A 22,135-nucleotide genomic window follows, 5' to 3' on the forward strand; every position below is an offset into this window, starting at 1 on the left:
TCAAGCTGCCTGGTTTAAATTTCAAATGATGCTTGGCAGTTATCTGCAAGTTACCATCAACTGGTGCATTCTCCATGGAAAAACCTTTACTAATCAGAGTCCACCTGCCAACCAATCTGCATTCTCTTCTCATGCAATATAAATTGTTTTCCTCTTACACTAGTATTCTTGTGAAGAGCCCTGATGAGCACAAGACGAAAAGCCTCAACCTTTTTTTTTCAGCAATACGACTAGTTATTACTTCCCTGTGCCCTCATTCTACTTTCATACACCTTACAGATGGTATAAAAGCATAAGCAACATAAAAATCCATCATAGAAATTCAAATCATGATATTGGAGTGTGTACTATATTTTGTCATCTGCAATTAATAAAAACTTAAGAAATAGATGTAAACCACACAGCCCTGGAGCCTGTTTTACCATCCAAAAGGCATTTGATAAGGTGTCATGCAGTTGGGAGTAATGTATTAGCATGGTTAGATGATTGGTTAACAGATTGAAAACAGAGTAGACATAAATGGAGCTTTTCATTGGCAGGCAGTAAATAGTGGAGTACCGCAGGGATTAGTGCTGGGGCCTAAGCTATTTACAATATTTATTAGTGACTTAGATGAAGAGAGAATAACGTATCTAAATTTGCTGATGAGACCAAGCAAGGTGGAAAGGTAAACTGCACGGAGGACACAGAGACTGCAAAGATATATAGACACATCAGATGAGTGGGCAACAAGATGGCAGATGGGGGAATTATTCACTTTGGTTGTAAGAATAAAAAAGTGAAAATTTTATGAAAAGGTGAGAAACTTGTAAGTGTTCATATTCAAAGAGACTTGGGTGTGCTTATACAAGGAACAAAAAGTTAACATGCAGAGGCAGCAAACAGTCTGGTACGTGAATAAAATGTTGGCCTCTGTTGCAAGGGGATTGGAGTACAATAATAAATTAGACTTGCTAGTTGCATAGGGTTTTGGTGAGACCATATCTGGAGTACTGCATGCAGTTTTGGTTTAAGAAAGAAAGAGGCGGTACAATGAAATTGATGTCTGTGATGAGGGGATTGCCCTATGTTTTTTCAGTTCATCAGATCTGGACATTACTGTCTGGCTCAGTATTTACTGCCCATCCCTAATTGCCCTTGAACTGAGTGGATTTCAGAGAACATTTAAGAATCAACCACATTGCTGTGGTTGCGGAATCACATGTAGGTCAAACCAGGTAAGACTGGCAGATTTTCCTTCCCTGAACGATGAGTGAATCAAGCGGGTTTTTACAATAATGATTATCATTAATTTTTTTAATTCCAGATTTTTACTGACTTCAAATTTCTCCATCTGCTGTGGCAGGATTCGAATCCCAGTCCCCGGAGCATTACCCTGCATCTCTGGATTATTGGTCAAGTGACAATACCACTCCACCACCACCTTCCCAGAGAAGTTGAGTAAATTGAGCTTTGGAGCTTAGAAGAATGAGAGGTGATCTCATTGCAACGTACAAAAGTCTGAAGGGGCTTGAAAGGGTGGATGCTGAGAGATTTGTTTCCATTGGGCAGGGAATCCAAAATACAGGAGCACAATCCCAGGATAAGGGGCGAATCATTTAGGACTCACTACTTGACTCAAGAAGATAATAATCTTTGGAATTCTCTGTCCCAGAGGGTTATGGATGCTCCAACATTGAATTCTTTTAAGGCTGGGATAGACAGCTTTTTGATCTCTGAGGCAATCAAAGGATATGGGGAGCAGGCAGGAAAAAGGAGTTGAAGCCCAAAATCACCCATGATTGTACTGAATGACGGTTTGATGAGCCATTTGCTGCATGTACCTTCACCTATTATATGATCATGGCTGAACTTCCGCCTCACATCCACTTTCCCCATCTGCTCCCTACGATCCCTTGATTCGTGAGGGACCAAAAATCTAACCAAAGGTCTGCCCCGTCAAGTCCCTTCAGATTCTTGGATGATTCAATTAGATCACTTCTCATTTTTCTAAGCTCCCAAGAGTAGAGGCCCAATTTATTCAGCCTCTCATTGCAAGGAAACTCTTTCAGCCCAGGAAGCAACCGAGCTGTTCTCCCTGTGTCTGCGTGGGTTTCCTCCAAGTGCTCCTGTTTCCTCCCAGTCCAAAGATGTGTAGGTTATGTGGATTAGTCATGCTAACTGCACAGGTTGTTACAGGGATAGGACTCAGAGTCGGTGCAGGCTCAATGGGCTGAATGGCTTCCTTCTCCACTGTAGGAATTCTATGGTTCTGAGGGTTGTCAATGCTGTGCAGCAACATTTTAGTACAATGATATCCTTGTTGCCTTGCTGAATTTCTGTTGCTATTCTACTCTACTATGAATTAGAATATCACAAAACATTTTTTCATTGAAACTTCACAGTCAACAAAGAAACTTCACTTGACATTAAAGTTCCATAAATGAAGTGTTCTGATCCAGTATACCAGTGGTTTACCTTAATTCTAATCTAAAATTGTTTTCTACAGCAAATATTACAAAACATATTGCAAATTTTCTCCCCTCTCCTTCAAGGAAAGTGAATCAGGCTATCCACATATATTGGCCATTCACAGTAGTCAATTTTCACACTAAACGTGGAGTGAGGATTGGAAGGTTGTTCAAATGAGAAGGTGAACTCGGTCTCTACTGCCACAGCATACTTTCCAGCAGCAGTTACCAGATATGTTCAAGTATGGAAACCTGCTGGATTTTATTACTCTCCTTAGTATGGAAGAACTGAAGCCACTTGTAAAATGCTTGTTGTCAACACAGTGGAGAATCATTTCTGATCTGTGCTGCATTAACCAAACTTGGGAATGTCCTGGTCTGCATGGCTCAGGAGAACAAATCGGGAATGTAATTACCCACTGAACCATTAGGCAGCCTTGTTGTAGCTGAAGCGTCATTCTTTAGATTTCGAGTTGCTTTCTCAACAGTGTTCTTCCATTAACTCCAAAAATATTTAACATTTCCAAACAAAATTCACATGAATGGGGATTTTATCAATTTAATAATCAATGAAGCATGCCTTTTTCTTAGTTTATTGTCTTTAAGGCTGGGGATTCAACTCAAGGACTCTTGTTACTTCGTGTTTACAAATCTTCAATTTGCTAACCTTAAAAATACATGACAAAAATTAAGAAGGTTTCATCTTTGGCAGGACAGCAGTTAAATAACTGTTCACAAAGCATACTTCCTTTTATCAGAAATAAACCCCACATCTCAAAACATTTTATGCCAATCTTCTGCCATCATTTAAGAATTCAAAGATTCTTACTGTTACTGTACTGTCTAGGAATATCTATCACAGACTCAGTTACTTCTCGTGCAAAGAATATCAAAATAAATAATTACAACACAATATTCAAATAAACTGTAATATTGAGAAATGGTGGCCACTAGCCTGCAGTGCTACAAATTTGAATACACAGATAATCTTCAATAAATTAAAAGAAAAGTTCAACACAAATTGGTTTTGTTGAATTCTTTGGCTCATTTGACAAGTTGATTCAGTGTTTTGTTAGCATCCAACTAAAATACTTTTTAATAATTCATTCAGATCATGTTTTACCATGCTTTATATATCAGTACTGAACCAACATAACAAAAATAACTTTGACATTTCCTTTTTCTTTTTTTTTACAAAAAATCTTTATAAATATTTTAAAAATGTGTACAAAGCATTTCTAAGGAGGACCAAAGCTGGACACTACACAAATCAGAAAATTTAAAGCAAAAAACGCTGTACCATTTAATCCATAAGTGACATTTTCTTCTTGTGAAGTCAGTTTGTAAGGCCTTACTGATCTAATGGTGTACTTTGTGCTCCTCACTTATGCACGAAAGCTTACTGCTGCATGTGCAAGACAAAATAATAAGTCTGCAAAATGGGAATGCAATCATCATTTCTTAGATCTAGAATCTAATGGATCACAATATGGACATCCACACTGTGCCTTCTATTTAGGCCTTTAAGACCTAAAGCAGCCTTCCTTAAATAATCATACTTAGTGGTATTAAAAATGGAAAATGAATAATGAAGTGGTTTTCACTTCAGTATCAACAGTTCCAGTTTTAAATTTTGATTTAAATGGGAATGTTGCTCATCACCTATTCAAAAATTAACTTATTGGCACTCGATTTTCAAAAAGTCTCACATAAAATGAAAGACAAAAGGAACCAAAAAATAACACTTACACATTAAAGTATGAATAAAAACATGAATTACTACCACAAACTGAAAAGCACTCTTGAAATTGAAGAGTACATTTTACATGAAATTAGAGCTTTCAAAACAAAACTCAATAAAATTAAATATATCTTAACGACTTTTAAACAAAAGACTTAATGTGCACCTTGTGCCACCATAATTATTTTCAAAGTACAAACTACAATGGACCTTCCTAAGCTCAAACTAGTTTGCTTCAAAATAAATCTATATCCTAGTTTCTACTCCATTTATCCTCTTTCCAGGAACACTAACTGGGCCTGTTCTCAATACCGAGGAACGTGTTACTTTATCCCTATAAATTGTCAACACAGCTGACAATCATTTCTGTTCCTTCATGGTCACATTATCAACATTCCAGTATGCTATTTACTGCTGCTTCTAATATGGAGTCTGTTTCTCTGATGCCCTCATTATGATCTGGGATACATTTTTCTATATAGTTCTCCACAGGAGCTAAGGCTGAAAAATGAGGAGTTTCAACTTCAGGCGGGTTATTTTTGATGACAGCACTATCAGAAGGTTTCTGAGCTTGTTGTAAATCCAAAATGCTATTGATTGCACTCTCCAAATGTTCATGGAGTGATGTGTCACAATGTGCTTCTTTTGCATCTTTAGTCTGCATACATGTAAAGTCTTGCTGTTGAGAATTTTTAGCACTTTTGTCTTGTGACTGGTCATGCCAAGGCAACTGTGAGTCACCCTCCTTGTGTTCCAATTTAATGGGATTACTAATTTGATTAATAATAGGGTTCAATGCTTCCTTCATTAGACCTTCTACAGTGACTTTATCACAAGAATTATGGTGCGTTTCTTCAACATTAGACGTACTTTCTTCTCCTTCACATCCTTGGACAGTTCCAACAACAGGTTCACAAACATTTGTGCTTTGAGTCTGTACGTAACCAGATGTGGGACCAGTAGTAATTTTACCACCTTGGTTTCCAATATCTGACTGATCTTGAGTTTTTGAAGATTTACTTTGTGTTCCAGCTCCATAAGTTGTCTCCGGATGGATTGTTAGTTTGAGCCCTTTGCTGCTGCTGTAGGATTTAGCCGTGCATGGGCTGTTCGTGGGAGAGTTTGTGGTTGCCTTGACTCCACTTGCCACAGAAGAAGCTAAATGAACCAATTTTGACGATTCGCTTTTCTGGTTGATAGTACTTGCTGGTGCAGACTCCTTGCTACTACTTCCTGAAGTCTTATGTGGCATCATATCTGTAGTTAGTGGCTGTGTTTCAGCTACTGGTTTTGCAAAAACAGTCGAGGAACAACAGAACTTTGCCAAATAGCCATCTAAATAAAAGGAAAAAATAAAGAATGATGTAGATTACTGCAGAATAAAATTTAATTGTCACTGGATGGTAATGAACAACATTACAACCCACCTACAGACAGAGCCTTTTAGATTGTTTAATAAAAGATAAAAATGTGCATGACTTTGATCTATAGTAGTAAATCAACCATTCCTAAGTAACACCAAAATTAGAATAGCATGGCGGATAGCCTCTGGAAATGGCCCTACATTTTTTTTTAAATTGAAAAGACTATCTTAGTCTATGTAACCAAATTGTTTTACAATTGATTGTTTAGCCCATGGTGGCTTTTTAAATTTTCAATACTAGCCTTACTGCCATTGCAATCCTAAACATCAAAAATACACTGGCATTCTTAGTGCCCTGCGTTATTAGAACGCATATGACAGGAGGGATGTCATATGATAATAAATTGTCATTTATGATTAGTATGAATATATTTGCCCATGTAACGCAAACATATACACACTTCACTCCTGATAAGAAATCCAGATGCAATCCAGAGAGAAGTGGCAGGGAGTCAGCAGACCAACTTATCACCCTTGTCTGCCAAAATAGGATCAACTTTCTAATTTTTCATTAAACTAATCTATCCATTAAAATTGTACTTAATTTAATAAAGGAAACATATTATAATAAACTGATAAAGTGGTTAATTGGAATATCTAATAAAAATGCATTGTTCTATTTATCAAGTCATCTTAACTACACCCCGGTAAATGGCTACTAATGTTATTACAGTTGGAATATCTAGGTCTGTGTTGTTAATTATATGTTCACTTGTCCCCCAGGATCTTCATTATGATTTTCTACGAACATACTTTCTTCTATAGATGAGGAATGTTTTGCCTCTCCTCAGTAATTCTCAATAAAAAAAGGACTAGCCAGATACTTAACAGAATTTTACAAATTGAGAATGCTATCGTATGAGCTTGTGGGAAAATTGACAAATTTGTTAAAAAAATGATCAGAACTGAGTATGTTAAAAACAATTTTTATCTCAGATCATTTTACGAAAATCTAGTGATCAAGACTATTACAGTACTCACCAGAATCCTCCAAAGAAAAGCGCTTGTCCTGGATAAGGGTTGCTTTCTCATCCTGATTGAATACTCGGTCAATCATCACCATTTCAGCAGAAGGATTTACTCGCTAAAGCCAAACAAATTAAGATTACTGCAATTCATCAAAAATATGCTCACCTTCTCATTTATTAGCATACTAAAAGGTATGTCTTCGATATGATTACATTCATTTCAAAGCTAATTATAATACAATTTATATTTCCTATAATTTACGCATCCAATTGTGTAGACCTATTATTTTCCACACTCTTATAGCTTTCATATGTAGTGTAACCACATGGGTGTGTCAAATTTCTAAATTCTCAAATGCCTCCTTAGGACAGCTAACTGCTCACAAGATACTTTCACATTATCCTAGTGCTTACCATTGCATCGTCCAATAACAGTCTTCTATACTTGCTGAGCATCATCTGAGTGCGTTTTAGCAATTGCACTGAGACAGTTTCAAATTCATTATCCACTGGTTTAAAAAAAATAAATAGAATTAGTATCAAATGCCAATGTTAAAGCATTGCAAATAACAAAATATTGATTATTATTCTGTCTTTCAAAATTATTGCCAGAACCAATCCCCAAATACTGGTTTTACTTTTGTGTAGCTGAGATGTGCACAATTGGAGCAACCCAATACATATAATTAATAGGTTAATCATTTCTACTCTCTCCTTTAGGCTTGCAGAGAATTTCTGCAGTATCACCTGCTGACCTGAGATATCTGGATATGGAGATACATAAAACTACATTGCTAATGTTTCTGAAAGCATCTTGAAAACATCTTGGACGTATTCACCGACCTCCTCAGACAGCCAGTGGGAATCCCGATGCCCCTTTAAAAATGGTGCCCCAATCTCAGGACAGTGGGGCTAGTGGGTTTCCTGAAATTATCTCATTAGCATCTTTCAGGTAGGTGAATTCCACCTGAAAGACGCTCCCAGTGCCAGCGAGAAAGCCTTCTGTTTCCCCCCACCCCTTATGTGGCTCTGCTTTGTTACTTTTTGACTTTCCACTAATTAAAAGTGCCCATTTCAGCATCAGTGAAATGTCTGCTCCATAAAATATATCACTGACCGAGGATGAAAAAGATACACAGTCATATTTCCAGCATAGAGTCATAGAGGTTTACAGCATGGAAACAGGCCCTTCGGCACAACTTGTCCATGCCGCACTTTTTTTAAAAACCCCTAAGCTAACCCAATTGCCCGCATTTGGCCCATATCCCTCCATACCCATCGTACCCATGTAACTATCTAAATGCTTTTTAAAAGACAAAATTGTACCCGCCTCTACTACTATCTCTGGCAGCTTGTTCCAGACACTCACCACCCTGTGTGTGAAACAATTGCCCCTCTGGACACTTTTGTATCTCTCCCCTCTCACCTTAAACCTATGCCCTCTAGTTTTAGACTCCCCTACCTTTGGGAAAAGATATTGACTATCTAGCTGATCTGTGCCCCTCATTATTTTATAGACCTCTATAAGATCATCTGAACATTTTCCAAAAAAAGGATTTCAAATTTTACAATAATACTTGTTAACATTTGTTTTAAAACATAATGTATTTACACAAGTTTTTTTTAATGGTTATTTCACATCTCAATTTTAAGGTATGCAGTCATGCGAGGACCGAGACATCATTATGAAATAAATGCTTTCATTGAGCTACAGTTGGCTCTCATAGAGTTAAATTCAAAGGAAGGATAGATAGTAAGTACTGATTAAATTTCAGATAAGGTGCCTCAACCAGTGTGGCAGAGAATGAAACGGCTTCACAGCTCCAGGGACCTGGGTTCAATTCCCGGCTTGGGTCAGTGTCTGTGTGGAGTTTGCACATTCTCCTCGTGTCTGCGAGGGTTTCCTCCGGGTGCTCCAGTTTCCTCCCACAGTCCAAAGATGTGTGGGTTAGGTTGATTGGCCATGCTAAAATTGCCCCTTAGTGTCCTGACTTACGTAGGTTAGAGGGATTAGCGGGTAAATATGTAGGGATATGGGTAGGGCCTGGGTGGGATTGTGGTAGGTGCAGACTCGATGGGCCAAATGGCCTCTTTCTGCACTGTAGGATTTCTATGGTTCTATGGTTGTTAATCATTAATACTCTCCTACAACAATGCTTAATTTGAATTCAGAAGGAGTCATTGCCAATTTGGTCTGGTGGATGTTGCTCCGTATGAGGTTGAAAGAGTGGTGGAGCATGAAGAGGATGATACTTAATTTAGGTTTTTTTTTAAAACAGAAAGCTGTGAAAGCAGCAAAGGATTGCAAGGAAGATATTTTGCAAGAAAAAGGAATTTGAAAATTAGCTTTAAGTCAAACATGTTGTATAGTGTACCATATTCATTGTTTTTGTGTCATTCACCAAGACAAGTTACATTTGATATAAATAATTAATTCAATCAGAAGTTTTGTTCTGTGAGTACAATTGATAGAAAAGAAAGCAATTTAATGATTTGTATGAAGTCTCTTCTCACCAATAGTCCAGTCAGTCTGCCTTCAGACAAGAAACACACGTATGTGAACCAAGAGTATTTGGTTCAGATCACATGAACCTTATTACCTTCCAAGGTTAAGCTGGATACAGGTTATATAGGCCAATGTGAATTATCACCCATAAAAGATGCTCAAAACATTTAGGGAGTGACTGAACCGGAGAGAGACTACTACTGAACAACTGAATTCTCAACAGTAAAGTTTAAAGTTTATTTATTAGTGTCACAAGTAGGCTTACATTAACACTGCAATTAAGTTACTGTGAAAAATCCCCAGTCGCCACACTCTGGCGCCTGTTCGGGAATACTGAGGGAGAATTTAGCATGGCCAATGCACGTAACCAGCATGTCTTTCGGACTGTGGGAGGAAACCAGAGCACCTAGAGGAAACCCACGCGGACACAGGGAGAGCGTGCAGACTCCACACAATGACCCAAGCTGGGAATCAAACCCGGGTCCCTGGCGTTGTGAGGCAGCAGTGCTAACCAATGTGCCACCGTGCCACCCTAAGATCTTGAAGATCTAGGCCATGATTTAGCAGCCGCGCTGGCCATGGGCTCAAATGGCCATTAAATCTCGTGAGAGGGCCAAAAACAGGATTTAAGCCAGCGTGATTTCAGAATGTGATCATCCCAGCCCCCCAGGAAGGGTGCAAACCTACTAAGGCCAGAGCTGCTGAAGGTTACACTGCAAGACCTTCTGCAGCATCTCCTACTGGCAAGGCCATCCGCAGGCTCTCCTACTGAAAGCAGCTGCCTTCCACCAGCCATGCTGCAGTTACAGGGGTCTCACAGTATCAGAGTCCTCAGGCAAAGGCATATAGAAGACAGGCACTAAGGGAATGCAGAAGGGTAATTAGTTTACGTTTCTTGCAATATGGCGTGGCTTGATAGATAAATTTAGTTTGGAATGTTTATTTTGTGGTGGTTTTTATTTTTTCATTGCCACAAAGCGGATACTGTGATGGCCAACATTTCCCCCTCACGTTCTCCTCCTCCTCCTTGCCATAGCTGGTTGCCATGTAGCTGGTGGCAAGGGCTGTCTCTTCATGATGCAAGATTGTGATGCATGCAGCAGATCACCACAAATCCTACCACCTGCTCTACTGCTGCAGTGTTTCACTCCAGAGTCTGGAGACATGTTGTTAAAGAATAGGCTTTTCCCCCCAGTAGCAAATCTCTGGTTTGCCATGGTAGCTCAGATGCAGTTGTTTGGTGGACTGCCGCAGAATAATGGCATCATGGCTGTTTCCAGGATACCTGACATTAACCTGTGTTGTATACAGTTGCACAACAGTTGAATATTAAGGGAGTTGAAGCCCTTCTGAAATGGGGACATCTCAGAGTTAACATGCAGTGCCACCTTGTACCATGGGTGCATTTCAATCTTTGCGAAGCTAGGTGTTCAGTCCACCTGCTTTTCCGTGGCAAAAGAGAATGGAATGTACTCAGCTCTTTTGGAACACAGAGCCTCAGTGACTTATACCAAGGTGGATGACAACAGGGAGATATTGCAATATCACCTACTCCAGTCTGGAATGAGCCAAACGTATAAAAGTTCACAGAACAGTTGTCACCACAGACACAGAGTGCTGTCCTTGCCCTGTTCTAAGACTGCAACAGATGGCAGATTTCAGCGAGGACATCCTTAGTGGAGGCATCAGACACATCATTCCCCTCTGAGTTGAAGTAAAAGATTGTCTTCTTGCTAGAGCCCTTAGAAACATAGAATTCCTACAGTACAGAAGGAGGCCATTCGGCCCATCATGTCTGCACCGACACTCCGAAAGAGCATCTCCGAAGAGGCTAGGAGTAAATAATTTCCAATGATTGCACATTACAATATTGCTAAAGTTTTACATGAAACTGGATAAAAAATATAGCTTAATACATCTGATACAAAAATGTTAAATACCTTTCCGAAATTCCTCTTGGGAAGGCAGATTCCCTTGGAACACATGATATGGAAGAAGCCGTTGCATGGCATCATCCAGTGAGCTGAAGGGTGTTTTATAGTCAGGTTGCAGAACATTTCTTTGTTCTTCTTGCAATTGTTGAAGAATTCTTATATAGAAACATAAAAAGGAATTATCAAGATAAGGCTACTTGTCAACCATACCGTTTTTAAAAAGCTTGCTCATTTTAAACAGTTAATATAAAACAAAACAATAACTAAAATCATCCTATGTGCTTTAGCTGTTCAGATGGCAACAGTATGCCTACAAAACAACTATTAGAAATGCATTTTCCTCACTGGCTAGGGAGAGGGGCAATAGAAGTTAAAATAGGCCCCTTAGCTTTTCATACAATACATACTGAAGAATGCTGTGGAACATCTTTATACTCAAGCCATATTTCTTGGAAAAGGATTGCCACAGCATAATGAATCAAATCATTAAAAGGTGGTGGCATTGAGTAGCACAATGGGTGAACACTATGCCCTGTTACCTCTGAGACACGAGTCTGAATTCAACTACACTGATTGACTGAAGATCTCATCTATCTCTTGTGGGCATTGTTCTATAAAGAATCCCCATGATTAATCTGACCTAGTTCTGTAACTATGGACCCATAACAGAAAATCTTAAATCTCCAAAGTCTCATCCATAAGGAAGGCTGATACAGAAAGTGAAACTAAGAGACTGTTGTATGAGGAATTTTCAATACTATTGATACGCACTGCATAAAATATTTAAACAGTAGTTTCTTGATTAGTCCTCCTCGACCAAAACTGTGGTGACACTGAGAGCAAGCACAGATAGCACACTAGGATCAGAGTTGCATAGTATATACAGTGCTAAAGGCAAGTTAGAAATCAAAGCAAAGTCATTCAAATGGCAAGTGGCTAGAGAGGTGGACACTGAAATAACTCCACAATATTTTGAGGGATCTTAGAAAAGTTGAGTTTAAAGATGGAGATTGAGCGGTTAGAGGATGGAAGACATGAGTGGGCTTTTTCAAGTGGGATGATGAAAGTGCCTTTGAAAGAGGGGCACAAGGTCTGAAGTAAGGAAAGATTAAGCAAGTATTGATGCAACAAATAATAGTAGGCTGTGAGAATCTGGGACAGGACAGAAAGCTGCTGGGACATTACAGTAGACAAGTAGCCAATGGAAGGAGGAAGAGGCTGAAGCTGTGCAACAGTGGAGAAGGGAAGTTTGCAGCTGCTCAGAATGAAACTGGATTTAATCACAAAACATGAGAAGCAATGTAGCTTGAACTAGTTTAGTCAAATCTGGAATGGACAACCAGACTGATCATGTGGTAGGTGCACACTAGCCTGATGTTCACATTTGAAAATGTAACGGTTCAAACTGCATTTGCTCATTTGGGAGGAACGAGTTCGATGAAGGATCAGGTGTAGCTAAAGGTATCAAAAGCAGAGGCAAAACAGTAATGGAGCAGAGCATTAGAAGCAGTTGTGGGTGGTGGTGGTCCGGTGGAAAGGCAGTTAGAGAAAATATTGCTTCGGGAAAGGCATCAAAATTCTTAAAACATGGTATAGAGCTCAACAAATATACATACAAACTTTCTTTAGTAAGTTGCTTTGATGCAGGTCTCTTCTGTCCCACATTTTGGCCTTCGAACTAGAATGAAATAAACTAATGATATAAAACTATATACATATAGATTAGAAATAATACAGGTACTACAGAGCAACTTTATCAACATGTCTACAGATATGGGCCTTACCTATCTCCTAGCAGATCAGAATATTAACGGGAGGTGTGGCATTGTGGAACAATTCACACTAATTTCTGTTTGCATAATGCCACACCAAATTACATTATTCCAAACTATTGGTAACAAGTGAGAAATAACCGAGTTGCAGTTTCCTAAACAATTGCAAAATGGCCAAGACGGTGCTCAATGTAAAGAAAAACTTGCTCTCTAATATTTGAACATTTACCAAGTTTGACTGAACTAGCAAAGAACCTATTCATTCCCCTGCTAGCAATACCAAATTTTAGACCTGGTCAGTTTACAGTGTTTTGCAAAAAGCAAATACCAATTTATGCCAACACGCTACAACTTGAAGATGCTCCATTAGAGCAAATGAGTATTTGCATATTGCATGCTATATTAGAAAATATTTATCTTAAATAGCTCAAAAGGCTTGCAAATTCACAATCATTCTAAATATATTTCACATTCTCATTAATTTTTTCAATATACATTGTAGTCATCAAAATAAATATATTTTTACTACACATCTTGTACAGAAATTTTTTTTTCAGATCTCTTGCATTCAATCTTGCAAAACAGATACACAGAAAAAACATTCACAGAGTTATATTTTTGAAATATGAGAAGGATCCCTGCAATGTAACATTGTCATATAAAATTGAAGAGTGAAGATATTGCAGGATCTTATATAGGATATTTAGAATCTTATTTTATTGATTGTGGCTTTGTAAAAACTGACATTTACTTTTTGAAGTAAAATTTTAAGTTTAAAATAATATTAACTACATTTTAAGTTCTAAGCTTAAATACTGATTTAAATATTCATACAACAAATTCATCATAACTTTATTGCATCTCCTGGAATAGTTGTTTCCAATTTCTTTAATTATTAAAATTCATAATTTGAGAGCCACACTGGAAGTTACTTTGGTTTACTGAATGGCAGAGCATTTTAATTAGAACTTTATTTTGGACAGGAAATCACAGACACCATAAAAGCAGCAAACCTACTTGAGAAGTTTTCTGTATCTCTGGCTGTCCTATCATTTTATCCTGCAATGGATGCAGCTGTCCCATGTGCTGTTGTAAAGTACCAGCAGTTTTATGAAGTTGACTGTCGCTCATTTGCACAGCTGCAATATACAAATGTAAAGAACACAACTTTATAAAAGATACTAAAGAAATAGATTCATGCAAACCTTAAGGTAGAATTTTGTAATTTAAAGCAGGTTAAATTTGATTGTTTACTAAAGGAATAGCAAGTGTGTCTTTAATTAGACGTTCAACTTTTAACTAATTTAATTCCAGGGAATTATATTTTTCTTGAGTTGGTAAAATCTGTACACCATTGCAGAAAATCTCTAAGACATTTAGCACATTGGATACTTAACATATATTTTCACGTAGCCAATTTTTAAAAAACTAACAAATACCTATCATGTCTCCGGATCACATTGTTCATTAAAAAATATATATATTGTGAATTGTTACGTCAGCCTGTCTCAACTCAGCTGAAATTCAGCATCTTGAGGTAAGAGGCAACAATAATGTCATGTAATCTTCATATTTATTCCTATTACATCTTCTGGCCACGATTCTCGAATCACAGCCAAAGTGCCCACGCCAGCAGGAAAACCGCAATGCTTCCCGCTGACACTGGCAGTGCCTGTTGTTAGAATGAAACTGATGACAACTTTGTATTGGATGTAATATGGCCAATTGGAACAAGATGTAAGGGTCAGCTGACCCATTAAACCATAGAATCAATTACAGAGTGATGTAATAGTCAGCTGACCAGCTGATTCACTATAAATAAGGAACTGTGCAGAATTGTGGGGAGCTTAGAGTGGCCCAGGGTGAGGCCCCAAGTTTGGAGTAATGATGTTTCTTTATTAAACCCTTTCTTTGATTTATAAGTTGGAGTAAGTTTTGTTGTATTTTCATTAGCTGCATTTTGAAGAGTTCCTTCTGAAGAAACACCTGTCAGGTAGGATTCACCCACCTGATAGATGCAAATTCAAGCATCTCAGGAAACCCGCTGGCCAGCTCGGTTGCTCAAGAGATCGGGCACCATTTTTAAAGGGCGTCCTAATCTCCACATTGGCTGATAGGCCCACTCCCCTCAGAAACGGAAATGGTTACAGCCCCCCCCCCCCCCACCGATGCTGACAAAGTGAGCACCACCAACCCCTCAGCAATGAGGAGCATCCACCTGCCCCATCACTGAAATAACAGGTCACCCCCCCCCCCCCACACCCTCCCCCCCAGGAGGGAATGAGGGTGACCCCCTAGCTTCCCCACCCCCTCAGAGAGCTTGTGGCCATGGCTGCAAAAATCTTCAAAGCAGCTAAATGCTTTTCCGTTCCTCTCTTGCACAAGCGTTGCAGTTACGAACAATGGTGAGGGGGGGAGGTACTTGGGATGCATTCAAGCATGAAGAGAAAGGTAAATAAACACAGTTGACTGCATGCTGAGTAAAAACCATTAAGCTGTATATCAAAAGAGAGTTAAAAGGACTGGACTGCAATTAAATGGAAACAAAGGTTTTCAAAGGGTTTGAATATATATGAAGGTTGAGACATGAAATAAATGCTGTGTCAAAACAGTGGACCTGAGTGAACAGCTGTAGAGAACAGTAATCCGCCCCTGTGGAAGTGTGACTTTTGTCAGTCAGGGGACCTGAAAGGGATCTTCTCACAGCTTCCTAGAGAGAAAAAGGTGAATCCCTTCTGCTGTATGGAGTGCTGCAGTGTTTTGGAAGCCTTCCAGCTGTCCAGGGGGCATGGAGATTAAAGTGACCAGGGATACTTCAAAGCTTTTAGAGGACAGAGACAATAGGCCCGATTTTACCATCAAGTTGCACCTGTTTTTGGGTGCGAAAACTTGGTAAAGTCCGACTTAAAGCGAGTAGCGCAATCCGTGTCAGCTCCCCCAAAGGCCTGAAAATGGCTGCGATCGGGACCGCACCCAAAACAGGTGCAACGGTCATTTAAATGCATTTACATGCATCCACAATCGGCAGAAAACAGACATGCTCCACAAAACTCCGATTCGGGCGCTCCAGTTCATGAGGAGTTAAGTGCCGAGCGTCCGACGGCTCTCTGCCTGACGTCGAGCGGAGGGGGTCTCACGGCTCTCTGCCTGAGATCGAGGGGAGGGGGTTTGACAGCTTTCTGCCTGATATCGAGGGGAGGGGGTCTGATGGCTCTCTGCCTAAGATCGAGGCGAGGGGGTCTGACAACTCTCTGCCTGAGATCGAGGGGGGGGTCTGATGGCTCTCTGCTTGAGATCGTGGAGGGGTGGGAGAAGGGGGATCCGCTGCCACTCTGCCTGAGATCAGTGAGGGGGAAGGGGGGGGGGTCCGCTGCCACTCTGCCTGAGATCAATGAGGGGGAAGGGGGGGTCCACTGCCACTCTGCCTGAGATCAATGAGGGGGAAGGGGGGTTCCACTGCCACTCTGCCTGAAATTGGTGGGGAAATAAGGGGATGTGATGTTGTGGGGGTGGGGCAGTGTCTGTGGGGGCCAAGGGGAGGCATTATCCGGCCCGGGAGCAATGTGGCATGGGAGCCGCATTCTATCATTTTTTTTTCTGTGCATGCACGATTGGAGGTGCCGATTGGAGCTGCAGGATTTCAGGTGTGTTAAGCCCTGCCCACAAGCATCTGCAGCGCAATTCAGAATTGCTGATATTTTTTCAGGCAGCCCGCTAATTATATTTAAACAAGGAGTTTTCCATAATTATCGGGTTCCAGCCCGCTCTGGGCTGGAATTCGATTGGGGCCAGTGGGGCGGGCCGGGTGAATCCGAAATGCGTTCATGACTGGTGGGAATCCCATTTTTGGCCCAACACCCCATTCAGCGGGTGATCGGGATTTCCCTCAGCAATGAACAGGGGTGGTGAATCCACCCCCTCTCCCCCATCTATGAAATGGTGTAACTGTTTAAGTGGATTGAAATAAACAGCTACAATTCATTCTGTTCACCTATGTCAAAAAGCATTCCTATGCTTTTAGGAACAATTGAATAAGTTAGATACATGTATATTGTAACTTGGAAGATGTTACTGCTATAAATTGCTATGCCAAAAGATTTTTATTAATGCACACTACAATCAGAAAGAAAGAAAACATGAAACTAGAAAAAGCCATTTGGTACAGCAAACTCTTCTTTCCACGCAACAGGTAAAGTAGATTAACGAATGAAATGTTTTTCCCTGATCCACCCTGCAACAAAGGGAAATAAAAGTCCAGAATGCCTAATTAGTCTTACAACAAGTTGTGTTTATAAAAGAAACCTTTAACATAATATAGGTTCCAAGGTATCATAGAAGAAATGGAATCTTACACTATACAGCCTAGACAACTGCCTTTCTTGTCATTTTCAGTAAGTCAGAAGCCAAGATATTCCACATAAATACAATTACTGTATATACTTGTGTAAAAGCCAAGTTTCTAAGATTACATTTTTAGCCAAAAAGTAGGGGTCAACTTTCACATGTTGGAATCCATCATCACTATTACAGAATTGCCAGATCAGAGACCATTCCCACCAATCCCACCTACAAAAGGCGGCAAGAAGTATTTTTATTATTGAATTTTTATTTATAAAAAAAACCTCCATGGAGACGGACGTTAAATGTATAACTACATTCATCAAATGTATCAGGTCATCAAAAATAAAAACCATATATATAAAAATTTATACAATTTCATTCAGTTTTTTTCATGGCCAGTTGTCTTCCTTAAAACTGTTTTGTCTCCAACCTTGCTCAGCGTTTGACCGGCAAATTCTTGGGAGTCTCATGCATATTCCCAATGCAGGCATTCTTTTGTTGATGTTTTATTATAAATTGTTGAAATGTGAAAAGCCTGTCACAGCAAGTTCTGCTGGAAAATGTTGTGAAATTTTGGGCCAAGATTTTCTGGCCCCAATTGTCGCTGAGATCTTTCGGACCCGCCAAAAGTCAAACTTCTGGCTTGCCTGCCACATCCACCACGGCAGGTCCTGCCATGGCAGGGCAGGAAAATCCCAGCCTGGTCCTTCTGGCACAGTACAAAATTGTTTCTCTTCATAAACCTGGTACACCATCCAGGGCTGGCTCTGAAATCTGAATGCCTAATTTTATTACTTAACTCAAAGCAAAGATTACGACAGATCCACCAGAAATTGAGATTCCATTCTGGCGAGTTTCATTGAAGTGTTTTGTAACTTAATTTTCCAACCATAGCAACATGCCAAGATGTGTTTGCACATTTATTCTTAGGCATTTGCTAAACTGTGTTCAGAGCTTCTCTCAAATTCTAATGTTCTTCTTCAATATCTTGAATTTTCAAACTGCCACACAATTATTTGTCTATTCTACAACCTCATCCACATCAAATTTGAACTGGGCTGTGTATTTGCTTTTCTTCCAATTTCCAGATTAGAAGGCGGGACTGCGGGAACGCAGCACACACCAGTGAGGTGGTAGCCTTGACAGCATGTGTTGAAGTGCATAGACACAAGGAACTGAACAGCCAACTTCGCTGGTGCGACATTCTGTGATTCCATCACTGAGTAGGTTTGCATGAGGGCAGGTTTGACTTCAGTGGAGTGCAGTACAAAGAGTTTGAAGTTTTGGCCAAAAGTCAGGGGTCAAATTATACATGAGGTATATGATAAATAAATGATTTTTTCACAAAGGTTCAGGTGAGATCGACCATTACTTGAGTACATACGGTATCTGTTTATATGCATTTTTACAAGTCTCAATTTGTTTTGAACTAAATACTGATCAGCGCCTGTCCATTTAAAAAGTATCAATTATTTACCTGCAACTATTGTTTTGAACCACAAGTCCTTAGGATTCTTAATTTTATCCTCATGTCTGAACTTGCAAATTAAATAACTGCTTCAATTTACATATTCAATTTAAAAGTAGGTACTGTTAGTTTACTTTTTTTTAAAAAGTTCTTGCATACATTGTTTGCCCTTGGTTTTACTTCAGTATTATTGAAAATGCAGCCAATTTGAGTTCTCATGCAGGCTTCACACCTGAAACATAGGTCCAAATCTTCCAATCAGGATTGCTGACCCAAATCAGACAAAAAAATACACATTTACCTTCCTCCATTTTTCTGGCCAATCTTCCAATGGAGGATCCCTCCAAACTGACTCAGCGCAGGAAACCTCGGTAGGAGCAGCAGAGAGAATCGACACAGAAGCCACACAGCCCCCTTTCTATAGCACTAGTAAGTAGAGTTTAAATGTCCCAAAGCTTCTTATAAAAGCTACAGACAGAAGGTTAGTACAAGGATGTAAGGGGTTAGGATGGGTAAGGTACGTGGCCACTTTCAGGGTTAAGGTTTTAGGGTGAGTAAGGAAGTAGAGTAAATGGTTATGGTAAGTGGGTTAAGGGGGTGGGATGGATAAGGTAAGTGGATTAGAGCAACTGGGTATGGTGCTGAGTTCAGAATTTTTCCAACATTTCCTGGGTAATTATCTAGGTAAGTCAGAACCATCCAAAGTCTCTAATTAACTCAGTGTAGGAGACCTTTTCAGAGGATCCAGAGGGATTGGATGTTCAAACTTACTGGGCAATTTCCACAGAATCATTATGTTGGGACTTGTAGGGGATTCCGTAGCGCATCTTTGGGATGGGGGCGGGTGGGGGGGACCTACGTCTGGTCTCTGACTATCCGCACTCATGTTTTCTCTATTCAGGCACTCAGTAGGATATATACTGTTTGCAGATTTGAAGCATTTTCATTTCTTTTACATCTACTTAATTTCTGGGTGACTCACTACAACACGACTACAATACATTTGATATACATGCACACACTGTATGCAAATATTTCAAGACTCATTCCTAACACAGTAGAAATACAAGAATGAATACACTGAAAAATTATCTTACTTACCCAGACATGTAGCTTGGCCCAGAATTCCTCCACTGTTCAATATGCTTGGTATATGGGGCTGTCGTACACCATCAGCAGAATGAGCCTTTGGAACAGAAGTGGACAGAGTCTGACTACCAAAGAGAGAAGCCGAAACTTGATTGGAGAGCTGTCCCAAGCTAGCCAAAGAGTGACTAGTGACCGGTTGGTGCTTACTTGTTGTCATAATCTTCTTTGGAGCCTACAATCATGTTATTTTATGAATAAAATTGCACAATGACTTCATCTAAGTATCCAACTGAACAATTTACACAATTACACAATGGCTTAAGTTGGCCCACTTTTGGAAATTTAATCAATTTATCAATTAATACAACTACAATTCTGATATACTAGTTTACAAATATACGTTTTAATAAATTTGAAAAAGTAAATGTTGGAAACAAATTCTGGAATAGTTAGTGAAATTGTTTTATAACTAATTAGATAATATTTGTGGTCTTGTTATGGCTTAACTACAATAATTATTAATTCCAGTATGCTGAGTATCGACATATCACAAATAAACTTGACTTTGAAATTAAGAAGTCAATTTTCCACAGTAATTTATCATAAAAATATATTTTGTTGGCTTGTAAAATGCAGTTTGAAAATGAATATCAGCACCACAAAAGATTTTGGCTGTGAAATTCGATAACTTCCTGAAACAGGGGCAGAAATCACGTGCTTGATTAACCTCTGCCCATTGCTTCCCATGCATATGGAGACCCAACTTCATGCTGCCTATTCATTACTATGATTGCAGTCTGCAGCCTACACCAACTGTGCTGTTGAATAGCTGCATGCCTCAGCAGGGGTCCCAAAATTGTGAAAGGCTAGCACAAATTAAATTTAGTCCACACTTCTTAAACAGGAGGTGCACTGTGGCTGCAGCAGGTGCTGGATATTATTTCACAACTGATTTTGACCTGGGAAGAAGCATGGCATGACATTCAAAAGTGCAGGCTCTCAGAATCTCAGATCTTGTATTAGAAGCCTTGGTAGAGGAGGAATGTGCTCTACTTGCTGGGTTCAGTAGATCCTCAAGGCGAACTATGAAAAGGCAATGGCAGCAATGCAAAGTGATATGGAAGAGTCCAGCACCAAATTGGCACAGGATTTTATATGGAGCTTGAAATCCTTCCTTTCCAACATGGACATGGCGGCCAACCTTATTAGCACATTTGTAGATTCAACCAGGCAATATTAGATAGCCAATACCGCAGCTTTATTGCAGCACCTGCAGCAAACAGCTGACATGTGGAACTGCCATACAAGCTCAGACTGCTGCCATCATTACTGTTCAAAGAAACTTGCAGGGTGCCACAGGCATCCAGCATTCCATCCTCTAGAATTGTAGATTATTATAATTAAGAACATAAGAACATAAGAAATAGGAGCAGGAGTAGGCCATCTAGCCCCTCGAGCCTGCCCCGCCATTCAATAAGATCATGGCTGATCTGACGTGGATCAGTACCACTTACCCGCCTGATCCCCATAACCCTCAATTCCCTTACTGATCAGGAATCCATCCATCCGCGCTTTAAACATATTCAGCGAGGTAGCCTCCACCACCTCAGTGGGCAGAGAATTCCAGAGATTCACCACCCTCTGGGAGAAGAAGTTCCTCCTCAACTCTGTCTTAAACCGACCCCCCTTTATTTTGAGGCTGTGTCCTCTAGTTTTAACTTCCTTACTAAGTGGAAAGAATCTCTCCGCCTCCACCCTATCCAGCCCCCGCATTATCTTATAAGTCTCCATAAGATCCCCCCTCATCCTTCTAAACTCCAACGAGTACAAACCCAATCTCCTCAGCCTCTCCTCATAATCCAAACCCCTCATCTCCGGTATCAACCTGGTGAACCTTCTCTGCACTCCCTCCAATGCCAATATATCCTTCCTCATATAAGGGGACCAATACTGCACACAGTATTCCAGCTGCGGCCTCACCAATGCCCTGTACAGGTGCATCAAGACATCCCTGCTTTTATATTCTATCCCCTTCGCAATATAGGCCAACATCCCATTTGCCTTCTTGATCACCTGTTGTACCTGCAGACTGGGCTTTTGCGTCTCATGCACAAGGACCCCCAGGTCCCTTTGCACGGTAGCATGTTTTAATTTGTTTCCATTGAGATAGTAATCCCATTTGTTATTATTTCCTCCAAAGTGTATAACCTCGCATTTATCAACGTTATACTCCATTTGCCATATCCTCGCCCACTCACTCAGCCTGTCCAAATCTCTCTGCAGATCTTCTCCGTCCTCCACACGATTCACTTTTCCACTTATCTTTGTGTCGTCTGCAAACTTCGTTACCCTACACTCCGTCCCCTCCTCCAGATCATCTATATAAATGGTAAATAGTTGCGGCCCGAGTACCGATCCCTGCGGCACGCCACTAGTTACCTTC

At 40.0% G+C, this 22,135-nt stretch overlaps 1 protein-coding gene across 1 annotated transcript in view; it reads right to left on the bottom strand.

Moving 5' to 3' along the window:
- Positions 1-2,994: 2,994 nt before the first annotated feature.
- The window catches only part of LOC144504442 (BRD4-interacting chromatin-remodeling complex-associated protein-like), a 67,752-nt gene continuing 48,611 nt past the window's right edge, over positions 2,995-22,135 (bottom strand). Inside the window, exons 6-12 of the mRNA XM_078229713.1 lie at positions 19,705-19,924; positions 13,812-13,933; positions 12,639-12,700; positions 11,029-11,177; positions 6,997-7,091; positions 6,596-6,698; positions 2,995-5,526 (exon numbers count right to left, since the gene is read on the bottom strand). Of these exons, the coding sequence (XP_078085839.1) occupies positions 4,580-5,526; positions 6,596-6,698; positions 6,997-7,091; positions 11,029-11,177; positions 12,639-12,700; positions 13,812-13,933; positions 19,705-19,924 (1,698 nt within the window). The 3' untranslated portion in view covers positions 2,995-4,579. The remainder of the gene's footprint in view (positions 5,527-6,595; positions 6,699-6,996; positions 7,092-11,028; positions 11,178-12,638; positions 12,701-13,811; positions 13,934-19,704; positions 19,925-22,135) is intronic.

Source organism: Mustelus asterias, chromosome 15 (genome assembly GCF_964213995.1).
Source record: "Mustelus asterias chromosome 15, sMusAst1.hap1.1, whole genome shotgun sequence".
Lineage (NCBI taxonomy): Eukaryota > Metazoa > Chordata > Chondrichthyes > Carcharhiniformes > Triakidae > Mustelus > Mustelus asterias.